Source organism: Ursus arctos, unplaced genomic scaffold (genome assembly GCF_023065955.2).
Source record: "Ursus arctos isolate Adak ecotype North America unplaced genomic scaffold, UrsArc2.0 scaffold_2, whole genome shotgun sequence".
NCBI classification, from domain to species: domain Eukaryota; kingdom Metazoa; phylum Chordata; class Mammalia; order Carnivora; family Ursidae; genus Ursus; species Ursus arctos.
In genome coordinates this window covers 39886570-39908215 of record NW_026622874.1, presented here as the reverse complement: position 1 = coordinate 39908215, position 21646 = coordinate 39886570, and the positions used below count along the sequence as shown (strand labels likewise).

The following is a 21646-nucleotide window of genomic DNA, read 5'->3' as shown; positions in this document are numbered from 1 at the left end:
GAAAAAAATTGCATGTGTTGTTGAGGAACATGCCCCGACCCGGGAGAGAACCCCCTGATGAAATGTTCACGTATGTACCCAGAGCCCGTGCGGGGAGATAGCGTTTGTCTTTTTCCAAGGGTAAGCAGACGGCGGTCAGTGCTCACCGTGGTCCCCTGAGCCACCCCAGGCTTGCGATGTTCTAGTCTGCCCTGGAGGGGGGTGGTGCTGTATCTCACCCTCTCTCATATCTCGTATTCGAAACCCCTCTTAGTTTCTAGAAAGTATGTAATTTACCCAATAAACTCATCTCTCCTAGAGATACTGCCATGATAGGGTGATTGGCGGGCATTTCAGACACCTGGATTTCTACCTGCCTCCTCCCCCAGCTCTACTCCCATGGATCAATCCCTGGTCACCCCAAACATGTTTGCTGAGGAGTAGGAAGTGGGACTGTGGGGTGGCAACTCAGGCAGAATAAATAAGAGGAAATTTCTCTGTCCAGAGAAAATTAATGGTCCCCTCCAACCACCCGCTCTAAGAGTCCAGGCAAAGGAAGATCTTACCAGAATCTTGGAGGTATAGGCACTGTTGATAGAAATGCCATTGACGATAAGGTCCAGGACCTTGGGCACGAGGGCATCGGGGCTTGGGATCTGATGGTAATGGGTGTCTCCAATATACGCCTGGACCACAGTCATGCGGTTCATGGTCAACGTGCCGGTCTTATCAGAGCAGATGGCTGTGGCATTGCCCATCGTCTCACAAGCATCCAGGTGTCGTACCAAGTTATTGTCTTTCATCATTTTCTACAAAGGAGATGAGAACAGACTTGAGAGGGGACGGACGGAGCTCGCCGAATATCCGTGAGAGGCCGTTTTTTAGCCAACATGTCTCCGCGTCTCGTGTTCTTGTCCGCACGGAAATGCAGGAGACAACCCTTGTGACCCTTCTTCAGAGTCTACTGGGTCACCCCAACCTGGATGCTGCCGGTCAGGAGGGTCCTCTCGTCTCTGAGCGGTGCCAGCAGCCCCTGCTCTGGTGAGGTGCCCCCGGAGGTTGCCGAGCTAGGACGGCCTCTCCTCTCACCGGAGGCTACGTGGCACCCTCCCCTCCCCTCCCATCTCTGCCCTAAAAGAAGAGACGGCCCCGTTGCAGTCTCACCTTCACAGAGTAGGCCAGTGAGATGGTGACAGCCAGCGGCAGCCCCTCTGGCACGGCCACCACCAGTACGGTGATGCCGATGATGAAGAACTTGACGAAGTACTGCACGTAGATGGGCGTGCACTCGGACAGCCACGGCCTGCGGTGGATCACGAAGTTGTCAATCACGAAGTACAGGATCAGGATGAGAACCGTGATGGCCGACATGATGAGACCTGTCCGGGAACGAGGCCCGTGAGCCCGCGCCCGGGCTGGCCCCGGGGCCCCAGCCAGAAGGGTTGGCGTGAGGCGTAGCCTTCGCTCCCCAGGTGTCAAACCACCATCTCCGGGGTCATACCCGAATCCCCGAACCGTTCTCCGTGGCAGGTACGTTACCGTGTGGGGGAAAGAGCCATTCTCGGCGGCGTGGAAAGATGCTAGTTTTGTCTTCTAGACAAAGGTTCTGGTCTCAGCACGGCACTAACTCAACTCGTGGCTTTGGACTAGTCCTTGTCTCTCTCTGGGCCCGTTTCCTCACTCATAAATAAGGAGTTGGTCTCGTTTTTTATAACAGCATTTTATGATTCTCAGACCTACAATCTTTCCACAACTCATAACGTAGTGACTGTATGTGCCTATTTCCTAGGAGTTTATCAATTTGGGCTTCTCCCCTCGCAGCTGTGGAACGTCGGGTAACTCACCCAACGTGTTGACAGACACCCCTATGGTGTTGGCCTGTCACCTACATGGCTCACCTTTAGAACGGTGCTTCCTGACCTTTCTCTTGACATGGCATAGACAGAAGATGACAGTAATTTATGTTTATAATAAGCAAATATTTCTATAGTGCTTACTATAGAGGCCAGGCAAGCACTTCGCATATATGAACTCATTTAATTCTCACAAGACCCCTGTGAGATAAGTTAGTATTATCATCCCCTTTCATGGGGAAATTGAGGCACAAAGAGTTTTTTTTTTTTTAAGGAAGATCAAAACACAATTATGATTTAAATTTTTAAAAATCTTCCTTGTTTATTTATTTATTTACATCATGGTGAGTGTCCTATTTAATCCCCATCACCTGTTCGCCCGTCCCTACACCCACCTCCCCACAGAGGGTTTCCTGGGGTGGCACGCTGGCTGGGGGACCCGCTCCTCTGGATTGCCTGAGACTGAGCAGCTTCCTGGGATGTGGGACTCTCAGCAGTAAAATCAAGAGTCCCAAGCAAGCTGGGACAAGCTGGTCATCCAACACACTGATGTGAATGGAAGAATTTTTTTCAAGGTCAGAAAGCAACTAGGTTAGGGGCTCCAACCGCCCTGGGGGCTTGCCTGGCCACCCCGAAGGCTGAGGGGGTTGGTATCTGGTACTGTCCCGATCTGTGGCTCAATATCTGAAGCTCTGCTTCAGACCATAGTCTACTGTGGGTCTTTGCTTTTCCTGGGGCCCATGATGCAAGAGAATCCGAGCAAGGCTAGAGGTGATTATATCAATAAAAGCATATTCTTCTGTGTTTTGCTTTAGCAGGGTCAGGGCTAAGGTGAGGCAAACAAGGTGCCTAGGGTCCAAAATTCAAGGAAGCACTCCCTCCCGGGGTGGTACAAAGCACCAGACTTGCCTCACTTTCTACTGGCCCAGCTTGAAACGTCAACTGAAACAAGAGAGGAGACCAGTGGCCAGCCATCAGGTAGCCTGTACTCCCTAAAGAACGAGGCAGGGGTTCGGAGGACCACAGGAGGGGTCGGGTGGGGTCTGTTTAATGTTTCACACCTGTGTGCCAGGCTCAGTCACTTGATTCCGCACCTGCAATTCATGTCCTCCATGTACACTTGATATGCAAGAGACTTCACGGTGGTCACTGTCAGCTGGGGTCCGGAACTGAATGAATACGTTAGACTAAATGCTGTCCAATCGAACTCCCTGTGATGCTACAAACGTCCTCCGTCCGCACTGTCCAATAAGGTAGCCGCTAGCTACGTGTGGTTATTGACCAACCGAAACAAGGCTGATGCGACGGAGAAACTGAATGTTTATTTGTATGTAACTGTAATTCACTTAAGGGGAAAAAGCCACGCGTGGTTAGTGGCTACAGTAGTGCCCTGTGTAGATTCCTGCCACTCCACATGTGGTTAGTGGATCAGTGGCATTGGCATCACCTGGGGCTTGTTAGAAATGCAGCATCTCGGGCCCCGCCCCGGACCTCCTGAACCAGAATCTGCACTTTAACAAGATCCCAGGTGAACTGTCCACGCAGAATGTACCGGACTAGATGGACTGTGGTCCACGGAGGGGCGGGGCCAGGAGAAAATCGAACAGTGGTACAAGGTGGTCCCGTGAGAGGTGTGTTCACGGAAGGGGCAATCTTCCCCCAACCCCTGCCCCACCCCCACCCCCCGACAGAAGGTGGAGAAAGAATGCAGAGGCCGGGGCTGGAGAAGCCACTTCCTCTCATGATACATAAGAGTGCCTTTAGTGACCCCTCCTCTGGAAAGAGCCCCTCTAAATCACCGTCTTCCCGTTTCTTCTAGTCCTTATTTTGCGTTCATTGTGCTCTGCCAGGCCAGGTTCTAGCCCTGTGCTAGGGGACTGCCGCTGGCAAAGAGGAGCCTTCTCGCTCCCAAAGGAATTTACAAGCCAATACATGAAACAGGTGAGTGGCTGCCCACGTCCCCCTTGTTGCTAAAGTAAATCTCCCCTGTGCGACACAAGTTCTTTATTTCCCTTCTGTTGGGAGGGAAGCGACTGAGTGCGGGGTCTTTAACCCTCACGGACAGGGGCACACTTTTCTCCGAAAAGGCCCAGGTGGTGGCCAGAGAGTGTCAGAGAGAGGGGCGCAGCCACCTAGGCTGCCCTAGCCCCTGGGAAGGTTCAGCTTCCTTCTGGCGGCCCGCCTGGGACAGAAGGAAGACGGCCAAAGCGGCGAGGATCCAGAGCAGCCCCAGTAACAAGAAGGCGCTGCCTACTCACCGGCTTTCCCGATCTGAACCGCCAAGCGCGTCAGCTTGCCCTGCAGCACCGACTTCTCCTTTTTGGGCAGCTTGGCCGCCTTTTTCTCCTTTTCCTCATTGTCGATCCCCTCCTGGCTGTTGAGTGGCTGGATTTCCAGGGCCACTCCATCCTGGGTCTTTGCTAGGGTGTGCACACAAATAGGACAGGTGAGTGTGCGAGGTGGCGGCACAGAGGAGCAAGCACGTGGGAACCAAAACTCCTCTGTCTCCTTCCCGGAATCCACCTCGGATGCCCAGCGTCAGCTCTGGCCACTCTCACCTCATGCCAGGCAAGGACCATGCCTTCTACCCTCGGCTAGGGCCTTTAGAATGATATTCTGACAACGGGAGATGAAACGGGAGTGCTTTTAGGGTATGGATTTCCTCGTCTGGGGCCGCTTCCTGGCACCACCTCGGCGCCCCAAGCCAGGTTTATTCCAGCAAGACGATTAGTCATGCCACTAAGTGCTGTTACCAACAACCATCCTTCCTGGAATTCAGTGTTTAAAATAGGCAATCTTTAGTGCAGAAAGGGGCTGCCGGGGAAGGCTGGCAGATGTTTCCAGAGCAGAAGGGTCCTAGTCTGCTCTGTTAAAAGGTTCATCTCTCTCTCCCTATAGACTGTCATGGAAGAAACACAGACCCCCAAACAGGGTATTTTCCAGTTCCTTCTTATATCAGTCGAATGACTGGGGAAGGAAATGCCCTTTCTCCCCTGTCTGATGAAGGTGGGGAGGGACAGAGTGGGGAGGTACAGGGTGAAGTCTTTTGGGGGAGAGGGAAGAAGCTGGTAAGAGGGACCCTCTGGAATAAGAGGGATAAAGACAGACATATAAATCCATTTTGCTTTCCAAAGAAGAGTTAAAGAGACCTAAAATTAAAGAATTATTCCTGTTGAGCCCTGCTTCTCCGACGTGATGACTTTATTCTTAAAGACTACTATGACGTGGGTACAAAGGAAAAAATCTCCAGGAGCTGTCTCAAGAGAGCCATTCTCGCCGGTTCCCACCTCCCCCCCAGCTTCACCCCTGTGGAGCTCAGCCCTTTTGCTTAGGATGCCCTTCCTGAGATACTGTCTCTGTTGTCAGACTCACAAACAAGACAGAGACGGGATGTAAACACAGCCACCAAAAAAGAAACACACACCAGATCGGGAGGAAGAAGACAGACGGCGAGAACAAAGGAGGTGGGGAGAGGTACAGAGAACAGGCTCTGTCCAAGCACCCCAAGAAGACTAGCAGAGAAGGATCCAGACCAGAAGAGGACACCGATGAGGAAGCTAGCAAGAGGAGGGTGCAGGGACTGCCCACCCCGACTCCCTCCATCATCGGGACCCTGAAGTCTTCTAGCCCAGCAACGGATGACCGGATGACTGTGGGTGTTTAAATCCGGCCTAGGGCGGTGAAGCAGGGAGTTCAGCGCCCTGGGGAAGAGCAGATCAATCCGAAGTGCTCCCCAAGAGAAACCCTGACGGGAGGGGATGTGACACAACAGCAGGGGGTGCTGTTGTCCCGTCTTAGATGGGGATCGGGACCCGGAGACCACCCCCAAATCTCTGCACCTTCCTCAGGATGAGGCATCGGGGCCCCAGCAGCAGATAACAGATTTATGGAGAGGAAAAGGGAGAAGGCAGATGGCCTGGAAAGGTCTGGTTTGAGTGTGGGCAGGGAGAGATGGTAAATGAGTGGGTGGAGAGGTTACCTTTGTTGCGATTTTCGGGGACTCCTTGTTTTTTACCTGTTTGAACAAGAAAGAAAAAAGTGGGGTGGAGACCCAAGGTGTCTATTAAGAGATCAGGTATCCAATCTGTCGGTCCTGCTCAGAGCCCAAAAGGGCCACAGCAAAAACGGTGGAGTGGCGGGGAAGGGAATGTAGAGGAAGTTCACGTCTCTGCTCACATCCACGCTCACTCGGGGCGCATGGGGCTCCCCGGGATGCGGACCAGACCCCTCACGCAGGTGAGCACACACCCACGCCTGGGCCGCCTTCTCCCAGAGCACAGAGACTGCTGAGAGGCTGCTCCCGGTTCGAGGCCCATCACTTGCAGAAATGGGGTAGGGGTTAGAAAGGGAGAGGTTGGAACCGGTTCTGCCTGACGGCAAAGGCTCTGAAGGGTGTCTCTGTGTCCGTTCACCAGCACCAGGCCACCTCCCTCCTCACTCATCTGCAGGCAGCTGCAAACACCTACAGTCTAGTTCCTGAGGGAATGGGTTTTGTCTCCTTCCGATAAACTGCCCTCCACGAAACAGCCTGAGACGGTCCTCCAGCCAAGTGACAGAAATCCTTCTCTTCTCCAAGGAAAGAAGGAATGCTGAGGGAAAAGGTGTCGCTCTCTTAGTATCTTTTTTCTGGTCACCTTCCTTGTTTGTCCTTCCTTGAGGAGCAAGCGAACGGCAAAGATGAGACTGACTTTGGGGGCAGACATTACCTCTGTGTTCCCACTGTCCTAGCTGTGTCTCTCTTCCACAGACAGCCCAGGCTTTCAGCGGTCTTCCCTCAGCCTGGATGTTTGCTTCCTCCCTCACGTTTGCGGGAGGAAGGAGCAAGCACTGGGGGACTGCACAGAGGGCTGCTGCGGCCGCAGCACCTAGCCGGCTCATTTGGGGCAAGCTTTACATCTCACGCCTTTACAACCCACGAACAGACACGGGAGCCGAGGCTCAAAGGCGACCTGATTTGGTTTTCATCAGAGCCAGGCTCGCCATCTTTATCTCTGCAAGAAGTTTGGCTATCTGCAATCTTCATCCAGCAGATTCTTCCCACCAGGCACTCCAGCCAGGTCTCGTCCCTCGTTTCCTAGTCTGTCCATGGGGATGGGAGGGGACATAGTCTCATCCCAAATGGCCCTTACCTTTTTTCTTTTTCTCCTCCTCTTCTCCCTCATTGGCTCCCAAAAGGGTAAAGATGATTCCAGTCTGGGAGTTGATACCCACGGCCGTCACTACCATCCGGCCAGAACCTTCCATGACATGGGTCCCTATATGAGAAAGGAGATGGAAGGAGTGTTATTTTTTATACCTAACCAAGCTTTGGTGTGGAACACAAACTTAGATAAAAACGGTCCCTCTTCCTTCCTCCCCCATGGATAATGATATACTCAGCAGATAGCAGGAAAAGGTCAAGAGCTGGGCCCATTTCAAATAGACCAAGCAAATTGGGGGGTAAGGAGAAAAAATGTGTCTAACTGCTTTAGGGGAAGCCTCCTTCCCCCATCCCCACCGCTAACCAGCACTATCAAGGCCCCTACAGCACTTGCTTCATAGAGAACCTCTTTTCAGTTGCCTGATAACCTTGTATTCAACACACTAATATGCTCTTGCCCCGAATGAAGCTAGTGGAAGGAGATGGGGCAGGGCCAGAATAGAGGGCAAGGCCTGGAGCAGCCAGCGGCCATACCTGAGAGCAGCATTGGGTCTCTTTCCAAGGACTTCCTGACATGGTCTGATTCCCCAGTCAGAGAGCTCTCGTCAATCTTGAGATCATTCCCCTGGATCAGGATCCCATCTGCAGGCAGCAGGTCACCTAGTGTGCAGAGGGGAAGGGGCAACAGGGAAAGAGGGTAGGGAAGAGCTTGGCAGAGGGTGGGAACCATCCAACCCCATCTTAGGGACGCTCCCACGGGCCCTATCTATAGGGCAATTGCCCAGGGGGTACCTGGAGAGCCTCTGAAAGATGCCTTCATCTCTGACAACCTGGGACAAGACTCCTTATAAATTCCAACAATGACTGATCCCTCAACACCTTCCCATGGCCTCAACATTATGTATTTTTAACCCTAAGACACACAGGGTACAGGTGTGACATTCTTCGGGGAGACTTTCTTCTTTTTTTGAATCCTTCTCAACAACCTCTTTCAACTAACTTAGAAGCTAACGCCATTTGGGGTCTTATCTTTCTGGGTCCTCAGTGATTCCCAGCCCCCTGTGCCAAAGGACCCAGCCCTCAGATTGGGAGGACGACATAGGTACGAGAAGCATGAGCTCTCACCGTATTTGATTTGGGCGATGTCACCCACCACGATCTCAGCCACAGGCAGCTGGATGATGTGGCCATTTCGGATCACAGAGAACTTCTGCTCCTTCTCAATGCGGTTCTGCAGCCCCCGGAATTGCTTCTCCTTGCTCCAATCATTGAAGGCAGTCACCAGCACCACGATGATCACGGAGAACAGGATGGCTGCCCCCTCAATCCAGCCGGCTTCTGCCTCTCCTTCATCTTCTGGGCTACTTACAGGTAGACCACACTCTAGCCCAGGGAAAGGACAGAACGTAAGGGTCACCCGGGGGCAATGGTGGACACTAAAAATGGGAGGAGTGTTTCCACAACCCCCTGGAATGTAAAGTCAGGGAAAGAGAATAATAGAAAATACAACCCTTAGGCAGAGGAGTTATCCTCTGAGGATACTGGAGGACAGCAGGGTTGGGCACCATGTCATCGCCAATATAAGTATTTACGTTAGCCCAAAAGAAATTAATGAGTAAGTAGCACAAAGCATGTCAGTACAAATTACTGGCCAGTCATATGTATAGAACTTATGATTCCCAACAAGGCCAGGCCCTCTGCTCCGGGCTCTAGGTCACTGCTATTTCCCATAATGCCAGATAATTGGTGGGGGGCACTTTGAGAAGCAGGTTTTCTTGGTCGGGTGAGGGTAAAGCTCTTCTGATATTCTGCCTAAGGATTTGGTGGGAGAAGGCGAAGAAGACCCTGGAATCAGGATGGGTTGAAGAATGGCTGACTAGCTACTTGTTGGTTTTCTTTGGAGAACCCACCCTGGAGAGTGCAGTAAACCTTTAAGCTACAACCTGTCAACCACGATGGGGTTGGAACCAGGTGGGGTTCCAACGAGGTGGGGGTGGAAAGAACACGGATCAGAGTCACGCTGGGCTGTTCTAGACACTCACGTTTATTTTCTTCCCCAGGCGGGCGGTAGAAGGACAGGACGAGGGAGATGATGGCTGCGATCTCCAGGATGATGAGTGTGACATCTTGAAGGGCTTCCCACACTAGTTCTAAGAAGGTCTTGGGCTTTTTGGGGGGGATGAAGTTCTGTCCAAACACTTGCTTACGTTTCTCCAGGTCCGCAGGGTTCCCAGACAGACCTGAAAGGGAGATACGAGCGGGAGGAGCAGGTAAGAAGAAATGAACGATGGGAGAAGGCGGTCCAAAGACTTCTTTAAATAAAGACCACCCCCCCCCTTCCTATTTTGCCTGAGTAGGAGATCCAGTGAGGGTGACCAGTCCCCTCAATTTGCCCAGGACGCAGAGGGCTGTGAAACCTTCAGTCTCAAAATGGGCAAACTGGGACAAGGTGGTCACAAGGGGCCACTCACTGCTCTTAGTGTCCAGGGTGAGCTCCCCGGATCTGAAATCTCACCTCCTCCTCACCAGTAGCCTGCAGGCTCCAGCGCTAAGAACACAAACATTCAAACGGTTCCTGGGGCCGACAACACGTTTCTCTCACGTTAAACACGTATCTGCTGCTGTTGATTTCAAGACAGAGTCGGCTTCCATCCGCTGGCTCACACACAAAGGCCCGGCAGAAGCGCTCTCTGCTCAAGGTCACGCTAGGAGCCTAGCAGACAGGGCCCAACCAGTCGTCCTGATTCCAAGCTCCAGGGGCTTGAGGAGATCCACAGGAGGGGCTTGCAGACTCCCACTCCGGGCGTCCACGCGCAGCACACACTCCCTCCTTGTCGGTCACCCACCCACAAACGGACACAGACACGTAGCGCTAAGAGGTACTATCACTCTGTTAAGTACTGTGCATTTAGAGAAGTACTATTAAGACTAAGTTAGGTTTTAAGAGAAGCACTGTTATTCGTGTCGAATAAAAAGAGAACAAAAGGTGAAGCCACAAAGTCAGATGGTACACAGTCCTTGGTTACCCGCTTGCTCCCCATTAACACACACGTACTGCGTGTGCACGCACGTTCCAGGCATGTTCCCAGACAGGGGAGGGACAGGCAGACTTGTTTCCAGGGCCTTCTTTATTTCGGGCCTTATATTTGGGCCCCTCTGCTGGGCTGCCAGGGAAGGAGGGAGATCCTAAAACTTCAGTTAATGCCAGTTGGCATTTATCAAGTTGTTTACACACGGCAGCAAATAAGCCGGAGTTTTGGCACTTGAAGCTGCCGGTGGCACTGTTCGATGGGCTCCCACCCCAGAGGCAGGGTGGGGCAACCTTTGTCTTGGAAAAAGGTCATCGCAGAGGAGAGTCAGGATCCGAGGACAGGGGCACTCCACCAAGCCTCACACAGGGCATGAGGGAAAGCAGGTGACGGGCCGCTGCAAGGAGAACGGGGAGATGCCGAGGCCAGAGGACTTCTTCATACTCGGGTCCATGTGAGGGGCTATTCCACAGGTGGGGACCGGGGCGTGGCATGTGGACAAACCTCTATTCTCCATCTCCACTCAACAGGACCCAAGAGTGGTACCTTACACGGCAAGAGGAGAGATTTGGGTCAGACCTAAGGAAGACATTTGGATAGCAAAAGGCTTTGAAAATGGGAAAATAGGTCCCCCAGGGGGGTATTGCTTGCAGGGTCTGAGACGGCCTCCCTTTCTCCACCCAAAAAACAAAACCATCAGGGGAGTACTCAAAGTACTCAAGACCATCAACTGCCTGGGAGGGTGGACACAGGACTCTATGTGGAGGGAAAGTGGGGGCGGGGGGTGAACTTGCATCCACACTTGTGGGGTCGGGGAATGGAGACCACTTTGGTGGGCCAGTGCTTCGGAGAGGGAAAACAGGGAGCCGGGCAGGGGAGCAGAGCCGATGTTCTCATCCGGGGCCTCCTGCGTCATGCCACCCAGGTGCACCACCCTGGCCTCTGGCTGAGCGGCACAGCCGAGCTCTGCGGGGGAAGGGGTTTGGCCAAAGCACTGGAAGCAAACTGGGCTGCTTCCCAGAGGCTCCCTGTCTCCACCGCTCTGGGAAGTCAGGTTCCCAGTGGGAAGGGAAAGCAAGGGCCTGGGAAAGGAGCGTTTCTGGGCAGGGCATCTTGACCCCCAGGCAGTCAGACGCAGAACAGCCGGGGGGGTCCTGGCTGGTTCCTTCTCCCCGAGGACCTGAGAGCACGAGGCTGAGCCAGGTTGGGGCTGCTGTCCTGGAGGCCAGGTTGGCCTGAGGGAAATAGGAATTCTGACCATTTGTTCACCTTCCTGGGGCATTTCTCAAGGAAGCACCGAGGAGAGGCCACTCCCCCCAACAAGGTGAGTAGACGACTGTGAGGGTGAAGCAGACAGCAGAAATTAGAGACCATCTTAAGGGACCTCCCAAGAGCCCAGTGGAGGCCAAAACAAGAGCAGCGATGACAAAGGTCTGACTAGAAGCCCCCCCGAGGTCATCCTGCCCTCCCAGGTCTCAGATTGATACCCCGTGACCAACCTCACCTCCTCTCTCTCTCTCCTCACTCTATCCCTTCAGCCAGCACATCCTGGCAGCTTTATCTAGAAGAATACCCGAGGTCCACTCACGTGTGACTTTCCACTGCCACCATCCTGGTCCGAGCTGGCGCTGTCTCTCGCCTGGGTGATGACAACCATCCTTTAACTGGTCACCCTGCTCCTACCCTTGCTGTCCTGTGCCCAGTCTCCTCCCATCACAGCAGCCAGAATGATCTTTTTCAAACTCAACCCCTGCCACTCCCCTACTCAGAATGCTCTGCTGGCTTTTACTGGGAGTGAAACTGTGCCCCGAAGCCTTTATGATGATGGTCTGTAAGGCCCCTTAAGAGCCCCTGGCCTCCCAGCCCTTAACTTCTACTGTTTGCTCCTTGTTCACAGAGCTCCAGCCCAGCGAGCCTCCCTGCCGTGCCTTAGACAAGCTTCTATTTCAGGGCCCTGCACGAGCCCTTCCCTTGGCTCAGTTTGCTCCTCACTGGCTAGGGCTCATTATCGTACATCCTTGGGGTCTCTGCACACACGTCACCTTCTCAGTGACGCCGACCCTGACCATCCTACTAATATCGTGGCTTCTCTGCTCCAGGGCTCTCGAGCCCCTTATCCTGTGTCATTGTTCCCCTCCACAGGCCTTCTCCCTCATACGTTATATGATGTGTTCACTTTGGATGTTTGTCTATCGCCCTCCACAAGGGCAGGACTTCTGTCTTTGTTCCCCAGGTCTACAGCAGTGCCTGGCACATCGTACGCACCCAAACGTGCCGAATGAACTGAATGAATGAGTAATAAATCAGGTTGCTAACATTTAAGTGATTACTATGTGCCAGATGCCTCAGCAGGCACACTCGCGTCTTCTCATTCAGACACCGCAAACCCTCTGTGGCAGCTACGGTGAACCCCATTTTACCTCGGAGCGGACGAAGGCCCGGAGAGGTTATGTAACTGCTCGGCTAGTCTGCGGCAGAGTCTACACCACTCCCCGGGAAGCAGCTGGATGCCAGCCTACACGCCGAGGGGCCTGGGGTGTGGCCACAGTTGCAGGGCGCTGAGGCTTTAATCCAGGGTGACTAACTGGCCCCGGTGTACCTGGGACTTCCCGGGTTTGGGCACTGATGCTCCTGCCCCCGGAGAAACCGTAACCCCCCCTCGGTCCCAGGCCAACAGGATGGTCGGTCACCCTGCTTTCCTCCAAGCACAGCAGCCCATGTGCCACATTCTTCTGTGCCTCAAAGCCCATCGGCCCTGTTCCTACTGTTCGCACCTGCGCTGAAATAGTCCTGCCTTTTTCCTGGCCTCAGAGATGGTGACGCCAGGCCCATCCGAGTCCAGCCAATGGATCTTGTACATGATAAAAGGCCCATGATGGCCTTTTTGGACCCAAGCAAACCAAACAAGACCCATTAAGGAAAACAAAAGAGGTCAGGCCTTGCTCCTGCCTGGATGCTCTCAGAGTCACACACTTACTTCCTTTTTGCCATTTCCTCTCCTCTGTCTGCTCCACCTTAAGCGACCTGCAGCTCTTGCACTGGCTACCTTAAGATGGCAAGTGTCTGTCCCAGTTCCCAGCGTGCCCTGGGGCAGGGAGGGGCTGGTGAGGGCTGTAAGCCTAGTATCCTTGGGAATCCTCGCCCTGACATGTGGCAGGGCACGGGAAAGCCATGCGGGGACCGGGAGCTCAGCCAATCCCAATTTTGGGCTTTCCATTCCATTCTTCCTGCCCCCAGAGGCTCTCAGGCCCTGCTCTCTGCAGCTGTAATTTCACAAAAATACTCGTCTAGCCAAGGAGAGGGTATTAGTCCCTGATTTCTGCCGTTGCTTCTCAAATACTCATACAGCTTCCTGGAGAGGGGAAGGAACACTTGGCAGGGAGAGAATGCTGGAAACACAGGAAAAGGATTTCCCTTAGAAATACATTAAAAAAAAAAAAAAAAAAACAACGAAAGGAATCTTTGTCCCCAAGAACATGAGAGAAAAAGCCCCACCCAAATCAGGAGTACTTTTGGCCCTAAGAACCAGACTGAACACATGAGCTGGGAGAGGCGACAAGAATGTCAGGCTGTGAAGTCATCGCCCCCACCCCATGCTGGGGAGTTACATGGCCCCTGCCCAGGCTGGCAGGAGATGGAACAGGCAGCAGTGGAAAATCTGTGTCTGCTGGGAGCCTGTGCAGGGAACCAGCGCTTGGGAGGAGAGGCTGAGGCCCAGCCCTCCGTGGCCTGGCTCCAGCAGGGCAGGGCCACGGCCAGCCTCCCCAGGACGCCAAGGACTGTCGGCAGAGGCACCCCTTATGAGAACCAGCTCAGCCCCAGAGAGGGTGGGGCGAGGTTAGACATCATGAGGGACTTCCCAGCTGTCTGAGTGATGATACCTTGCCAAAGAGACAGCAGGATCTTCTCCCACACAGATAGTACAAGGGAGCGGTTTCTCTGGGTTGATTCGAAGGCAGTCCACTTTGGTATATGAGAACAGACATCGGAATACCTTTCAAGTCCAAAGAAAGAAAGAATGCCTTTCAAGTCCTACCTTAAACACCTTGGATTGGGGGCAAAGGGGAGAAGGAGCTTAAAATCGGTTCAGGGACCACAGGCTTTAACCGAATGCCACTTTTTGAGGAGACAGAGGGGTTCCCCTACGTCAGCATCTGCAGCTTACTGCACCCACAGCTCGGACATGCGCTCTCAGCCTGCTGGACTTCCAGCCCCTAGAGATAAAGCCGTCTCCCCCGGGTCACAGCAAGAGGGTGCCGGACTTCGGGGAGAACGGCCTCTTCCTCATTCCCGGTTCAGAAAGGCAGCATGTCTCCCTTTGGCTGGCCCTCCGCTCTGTGCCTTTTCTGAACCCTCCACACTGGCGCAGAGAAAGCAAGTTCCCTTGTCTGCCCTCCGCAGCCCTCTGCTTGGCCACCTGCTCCCACACTGCATGCGTGTGCATCCCTCCAGTGTCACGCTCTCTGGTAGCTCACACCTCGGAGCTAAATAAAAAGAGCGAAAGCCCTACTTCCAAGGGTAGACGCAACGTCTGGCTCAGCCAAGGAGGGAGTGCTATCTTTCTTCCCAGCCCCAGCTGATGGTGGAGGCAAGGCAATAAGAAAGTTCAAAACAACACAGAACTTGCAAGAGTTTCTGCCGAGCTCCCAAAGGAATGCAGTGCAAAGGGCTCCTGGCAAGGTGGAAGGGGGGGGAGCAGGGAGGGTTCGCAGGCCCAGGGAGACTTATCCGGTCTCCCCATCAAGACTTCTCTGGCCCCTGCCTGGCAGCATTATGCCAGCTAGCCCAGAAGCCCCGCTCTGGGCAAGGAGGGGCAGAATAGATTTCGCAGAGCCTGGGGTCGGGCTGGGAAGAGAAGGTCCAGAGCTGTCACACACTGTTGGCCTCATTCAGCCCTCGGCACATAACTCAAATCAGACAGGGAACTCCCAGGATGCAACGTGGAATTCCCTGCAGGGGGAGGAGGAACAAAGGGAGGGCACTTGCACTCTCCTCTTTCTCCATCACCTACCCTCCTCCTTCCAGCTGTTGATGCTGCTTCCCGTGGGTTTGGTAGGAAGCCCTCCCACCCCTCTATAAAGTACTAAGTATTTCTTTTATGAAGCTACTGGACCTGTCTCAACTACTCACATCACAGCGTAGCTGCTTTCCGGCTGTTGGAGCTGGTCTGCCCACCTCCACTCTCTCCCTTCCCGCCAAGACATTCTTCTGGCTTGAGTCTCTCTCACATCTTAAAGTAGTGTCAATAGATCTGCCCCAAGCGTGGTGGGCAGACCAGGCCAGACTGCGGGCCTCTGCAGCCAGGCCCATATACGCTGCTTTTAGGATCATTTACTTCGCATTGTGAGTAGAGCTGGGGCAAGAGTTCAAGGCGATGGCTACAGGGCAGACGGCTGGAGAAACAGAAGGAGCTTGGCTCTGCTTCTATTCTGGAATTGACACGCTCCTAAATACAGATATTCTAAAACACACCAAACGCTCTAAAGACAGGGAGGAAAATGTCAAAGAAGCCAGTTGCCATCTTCCTCTCACATCCCTCCCATCCCATATTCGCTCGCCTGGTTCTTTACTCCCCCCCAACACTAGCATTCTCTAAAGCAGTGGTCTCTAAGTAGGGCGCGTGCATCCATCTGCCAGAATGTGGGAGAAATACCAGAACTTTTTATATTACTTCATCCACTTCAATCTCTTGCCTAGCTTACTATGTAAAAAATACTAGTGTTAGAAGTACTAAATGTAATACAGTAGTGCCGTGGGTAAATATTTATTATTTATCGTTGGGGGTATGTGTTCAATTTTTTTCCAGACTGAAAATGCTACTGGAAATTTCGATCTGCCACATGGAGGAAGAGCCCATCCCTGCATGTCCCAGCTTGTAGAAAAACGGACAACGCTTGGGAGAACATGCCACGGACCCAAAGCTTGGGAACAGGAATGCAAGAGATCTTAGGGTGGCAGGAAACATTACCCTAAATCCTGCAGTTAATGACCCAGAATCGTAATTCGGCCTGGATTGTCTTAAAACAGATTATTTCCCCTCCTGCTTTTTACTCCCCAAAGCATCTCAGCTCCCCAGACCTAGCGGCTGCTCAGTAATCCTGTGAGGCAAAGATGTTTGCATCTTATATCAGGAACACACAGCGAGCGGTAGCAGTTACCATAGCGCGTGGCCAGGCCAAGGCTTCTCCAGGCAATCAGATGTACAGGAGGCCATATTCACCTTCTAAGCCCCTTCCCCTCCCCTGCAGTCCCTTCAGCTTAGGTCTCCATCCTGTGTGCTCCATCACACCCAGCTCTTCCCCATCACAGCACTGTGACAATATTTCTGAAATTGCCTCAGTTTCTGTGCAACCTCCTGTCAGCTCTAGGGAAGGAGGGACTGTGCCTGTCGTACCCACCATGGGGTCCCCAGCACCTGAGTGTGGCTGAAAAGGAACTAGAAGCCCTCTGTATCCCTGTCACACCCTCGCTCTGCAGAGGAGAAAAGAAGTCGCAGGGTACAGAGGGGACGTGAAATAGAAGTTCCCACCAACGTTCTACTCGATCCAAATCCACAGAAATTGTCTTTAGCTTTCTGAAAGAAGCCCACAGGCAATGATGGATCATTCCGTCAGGGCTTCCCTTGTCGGCCCTTTCTGGTCTGGGCCCAGGCCTTCCTCCTAATTGTTGGCCTAGCTCCTCCTCAGAAGACATCATTCTTCCTCCTAAAAAGGGAAGCAGAGCTGAGGACCAATGTGGAAAAGCTCTACGGAGAAAGGAGAATTCATACAACTTTTCCATCTAGACCAAAGAATCTCGTTAGGATTGTCTCTTCTTCCTACACACAAAGAGAGACTGAGACTCAGGAAAATACCTTTTTTTCCTTCCCTCTCAGCCACGGAGATTCCTGCTCCAGAGTCACAAAGCTTTCTCCTGCTCACTGAACCACAGAAAGCCAGTGGGAAGGTAAAAGCCTATCCTCTAGGGGGTGTCATCCAAACACTCTGCTCTTTGGGGGGTTGGAGAGATTGGCTGGGGGGTGATCGGGTGGGGAAAGAAGAGATAACAGGAGGGGGATGAAGACATTGGAATGAAGAAAGAAGCAGGCCAACCAAGTAGATTCCATTGGTGCAAAATGCTCAGATCTTCCCTACATAAAGCCGAGGCCACGCAGCTCACTCACTCAGGACCTACAGCCTCAGCCCTGCCTCGCTGCTTTTGTTTGACAGAGCCAGGAACGCTGAGGCCTTTAGTCGCCGAGCTTGTAACCTCTTTCATGTCTCTCCCACCCCTTCTGGTTTCCCTAACTTTCCTTCCCTTTTTTGCACACACACTCAGCCTGGCGTCTGGTTGTTACTGGATGCTGTGGAAGCCCAGCGCCTCCCGGCATCCTCGCGTCTGACCAGCTCTCGGCCCGGGGCAACCCCTCCTGCTGCAGCTAGTCATGCGTACTCAAGGACCATAAGCCACTATCACACGAATATTAGCACTGGGTCACAATCAGACATTCTATCAGGCACTGAAAGAGAAAACATACTTTTAAATCACCTCTGCTTCTGAGATTCCCTGTGTTACTGCTCCGGCCGAAGAGGCAGAAGAGCAGTCACGGGCTCCGGCAGAAAACACGGCAGAGCCCATCACGTTCTACCCGGTCAGAAGAACTTAGGTGAGTCATGTAAGGCTTTGGGCCTGGGAGGGGGCATGGGGGATGAGCAGAATTAAATCCCACCTGCCTCCACCATTGTGTCAATCTCGAATAATAAAACCACGTTATTGTCATAAATACTATAAACCCCAAGTTCCATAGGGCCCCCTCCTAGCTATGGTTTAAAATAGTCTGTCAAATCTACACAAAACCCAACAGAAATAAAAGGGAAGGGTCATCCTCTAGGAACCCATCTCCCCAACCTTCACTAGGTTTCCAACCGGCAGAATTCAAGCGCCGGGTCATTTCTCTATTCTTATTACTAGTCTGCCGGGGCCTCCCGCGGGTGACAAAGCTGTGCTGGGCTGTCGGGCACCTCCGTGTGGTCTTCTGTGAACAGGCTGGCTTTTTATAGCGCCCGCTCATCGAGGCACCTGGATGGTGATGCAACAGCTCAGCCTCACCTTTGCCTGGGGAGAGACTCCTGTGCCATAGCTCTTCTGCGTCTCCTTTTCCGTGCCTTTATTCCTCTTGCACACGAGGAGCTCACTGTTGGCACCGGGGAGTAAATATTACTCAAGGAAACGTTGTTTTTGGACGCCTTGCCTCCCCAGCTCTAGGAGCAGCCCTCTGATAAGTCTTACACTGAAACAAAGCAGGATACGGATTCATGATCTAAGGAAGCAGGGAATGGCGGCGGACAACGGCGCCCACGGTAGGGGTCCTGGGGTCCAGGTACGGCCGGGGTCCGAAGCGGCAGAGGCACCTGCCATCAGAGGCGTGGCTTTCGACTACAGGTCTGAGACTAGGACTGGGAAAGAATCGAAGGGCATTAACTACATCTGTAACAGGCTCTGTGAGCCTGAGATTAGGGTGGAATTAGGCCATTAGGATGGCCTTTGGGAAAGGAAGCTCTCTGGGAATCAGGAAGCGAATGGCAGCAGCTACGAGGAAGGGGTTGGAAAATGGGGAGGGAAGTCCGGATCCTGCTATTAGGGGGATCCCAGGTTCCAGTTGATTTGGACTCCTGAGTGTCACTTTGTGAGAGAAACAACTGACCATGGGGATCAAGAATGGCGTAAGAAGGGAAAAAGAAAAGTCCTGCCTAAATTCTGACGGGTGTTCCTAAGCTCCTGCATTTCTCAGTGAACGTATAATACAAACAGCCTCTATTTAAGGCCGACTCTACTACAGAAGTGGCAGAATGAAGAAATCTAGCTGACAAGAAGTAAGCAGTGCCCAAAGGGCAGTCATTAGATTCTAGCCAGAAGGCGAAGAGTGAGCTTGGAGAAAGTGACTACACACGGCCATCCTAACCAGATCTCTTTGACATCAAGAGATGAAAGGAGGAAATGGTCGCCGACTAGGGTAGCCTTTCCAGAGAAAATAATACATTGCACTCCGTGGGCACTCACACTCTGGCAAATGGCATCAGATACATGGGCTCCATTTTAATCTGAGACAACCCATTTATTGAACACCCATGATAAGCTTGAGCACTGGACGCACACTGTACGTATACGTAATCCCAATATAGTAATCCCGATTAACTGTACAGACTAGGTGTTCACATTCTTTTCAAAGAAGAAAAAGACTTGGGGAGGCCAAGTAAACTGTTCAGTGATATGAACTAGTAACTAAACTAGAAAATGGTGGAGCTAGAATTTGAACTAATGAGAGATAGGAAACTGAGTTCTAGAAGGAAAGAGAACATGGAGGGCAGCTCTCTCTGCAAAGAAAACAAGACATGGGCAATGTACAGATATCTAGATAAAAACTTCTTTCTCTCTCTCTTTAATCCTGGAGAGTCTGAACTCGAAGTCACAACCTTACAGCATTGGCCAGGGGTCAAAACTTCTGAGACTTGGCAAGAAATATGATGTAGCCTCCAAGAAAGACTCAGAAATAGCACACCTCAAGAGGCTAAAAGCATCTAAAGGGCAAGATCTTTGCTTTATCTTATGCTACTTAGCCGTGTCCTGCCTCACAGACAGGACCAAGCAAGAGCCGGTAAAAGAGATGCTGAAACCATGTGTACGTGAGAAAAGAAGCTTCCTTTGGTTCTGTCTCCATTTTGAGGAGGCAACATTTTATGTTACCATGGCTTATCGGGCAATTGAACTGAGCCAGGCAAGCATGAAGCCAGGTTTCCCATTCTCTTTTAAGAATAGAATAAGAAGAACTATATTAAAAGCGCACCAGGCGGGGTTGAAAAAGTCATCAATAATTCCCTGACATGAAACAAAGTGAATAATCCAAAGATACGGTAGGCACTCCTATATACCTTAGGATTTTCCACCTATTTCTAACTGTCCACTATAGAGAAGTGCCATATTGGGCAGACGGACTCACTCATGTTTTTTTGTGCCCCTTCTCCGCAGTTACACTGTAAGATCAGTGTGGAACAGAACCGTATCTTAAATTCTTTTGTAATCAGAGACTGATCCTGAATCAGAGACTTGATTGTTTACTGACAAAAGCATCTCTAACAGAAACATTTGTCAAATAGCGACAAGCTGCATCTCCTTTCTGTACATTGAAAAAGGAAGAAAGCACGGTCTTCAGAGAACACCATCTCTAGGAAAGAAATGGTGCTCCATGGCCTCAGCCCCTTTCAGTGCTTCAGAGACCACCTTTTTCTCAAAAGACACAGATCTAGCAGTGAGGCCCCTCACGGCGGCCTTCTCCAGGTGCTGGGGAAACAACACTCTGAACACCAGCCCCCTTGCTCCGGTTCCCGCCCCCGGTCCGGCCTTTACCTTCCACAGGGTCGGTTCGCAGTCTACTGCAGAGACTCATCACACCTCCATAGTGGGTGTTGATCTGGTCGATTGCATCCGTGGAACGCAGCTCCATGAGCTTCCTTAGGTCCATTACGGTGCAGCCGAAGTCCCCTTCGTGGCTCTCGACCATTGAGTTAGCCGGCAAGGCACGTTCTGTTGGGTTCGTCATTTTGCCCGCTGTTACCAAGCCCCTCGACCAGAGAAAATGTGGAGTTTCTCTTCAACTGATCAGGAACTCCTGCCTTTCGGCCTCGCGTCTTCTTCCTTCTTGCTTCTCTGGGAGCCCAGCTAGGAAAGAGATGGACTAGATCCTGTGCAACAGGCCTCGGAGGCACAGTCTCTAGCCCAGATCCTTTTTTGTGTATGAAGCTTGGCAGCGAGAGGAGGAAGGGGATGGGGGAACTGAGTGGAAACCGGACCACGTGTCACGCTGATTGGTGTCCCCAGGTAGTGACGGAAGTGCTTGTCCAGGGTAGGTAGGTTCCTAGCTTAGACCAACTTGCCCAGATGGAGGTGTAAACAGGATGTGCATGTTACCATGGAGGCCACCTTAGCAACAACCAGCAACTGCAGTGGTAGAGAGGCGGCAGGAGGAGGAGGAGGAAGAGGAGGGCTCCCTGGATACCGCTGACAACTGGATCTCTGGAATAAAGATTCAGACAGACAAAAACGATTAGAGCGGCCACGAGGATCCAGCATCTGCGAGGGCAAGGGGGACTCATTCTAGCCCAAGGGTTTAGGTGACAGTTGATGCCTGAGCCGAACCCATCGCCAAGGCCTGAGCTGAGCGGATGGACTCAGGAGGGGCCTGTTCCTCCCTAGGAGGCCCCCGCAGCCTGTAAACTCCCACGTAGAGAAGTAATTTCAGATACTACCCCGGCCTGCCATCACACCGCTCTCAAGCCAAGGGACACCAATCCGGCAGCTTCAGAAACTAACGGCTCTCACGCTCTCCCTGTCTAGTCACTTGAGGGCCCCACCACGAAATCCTTTCATCTGACCTGGCCTCTAACTGGGGACAAGAGGTCAGAAGAGGAGTCCAGACCACAGTGATCAGCAGGGTGGCCTGCCACTCTGCGGCCCGCACCCCTGAGCCCTGCACCTGCCCCCAACACACTCAGTTACAGACCAGGAGGGCAACCTGATAGATGATGCCCGCGTCCTCTGGAGCCCCTCAGAATACCCAGCTTCCAGCCGGACAGAAATCCCGCAGCCCGCTGCTGCTGCTGTCCACCGGT

General features: G+C 52.6%; 1 protein-coding gene across 8 annotated transcripts in view; it reads right to left on the bottom strand.

The window, feature by feature from the left end:
• Positions 1 to 21646, bottom strand: part of ATP2B4 (ATPase plasma membrane Ca2+ transporting 4) — a 101067-nt gene that overhangs the window by 30851 nt on the left and 48570 nt on the right. For 5 of the 8 annotated variants that reach the window (XM_044377752.3, XM_044377753.3, XM_044377756.3 and 2 more), the window contains 9 exons: positions 20385 to 21050; positions 9015 to 9212; positions 8098 to 8355; positions 7507 to 7632; positions 6962 to 7087; positions 5812 to 5847; positions 4091 to 4252; positions 1144 to 1358; positions 546 to 788 (listed from right to left, as the gene is read on the bottom strand). In XM_044377752.3, coding sequence (XP_044233687.2) covers positions 546 to 788; positions 1144 to 1358; positions 4091 to 4252; positions 5812 to 5847; positions 6962 to 7087; positions 7507 to 7632; positions 8098 to 8355; positions 9015 to 9212; positions 20385 to 20577 — 1557 coding nt within the window. In that variant the 5' untranslated portion in view covers positions 20578 to 21050. Of the gene's footprint in view, positions 1 to 545; positions 789 to 1143; positions 1359 to 4090; positions 4253 to 5811; positions 5848 to 6958; positions 7088 to 7506; positions 7633 to 8097; positions 8356 to 9014; positions 9213 to 20384; positions 21051 to 21646 lie in introns of those variants that run through there. The other 3 variants (XM_044377754.3, XM_026480600.4, XM_057314870.1) reach the window with 2 other exon arrangements.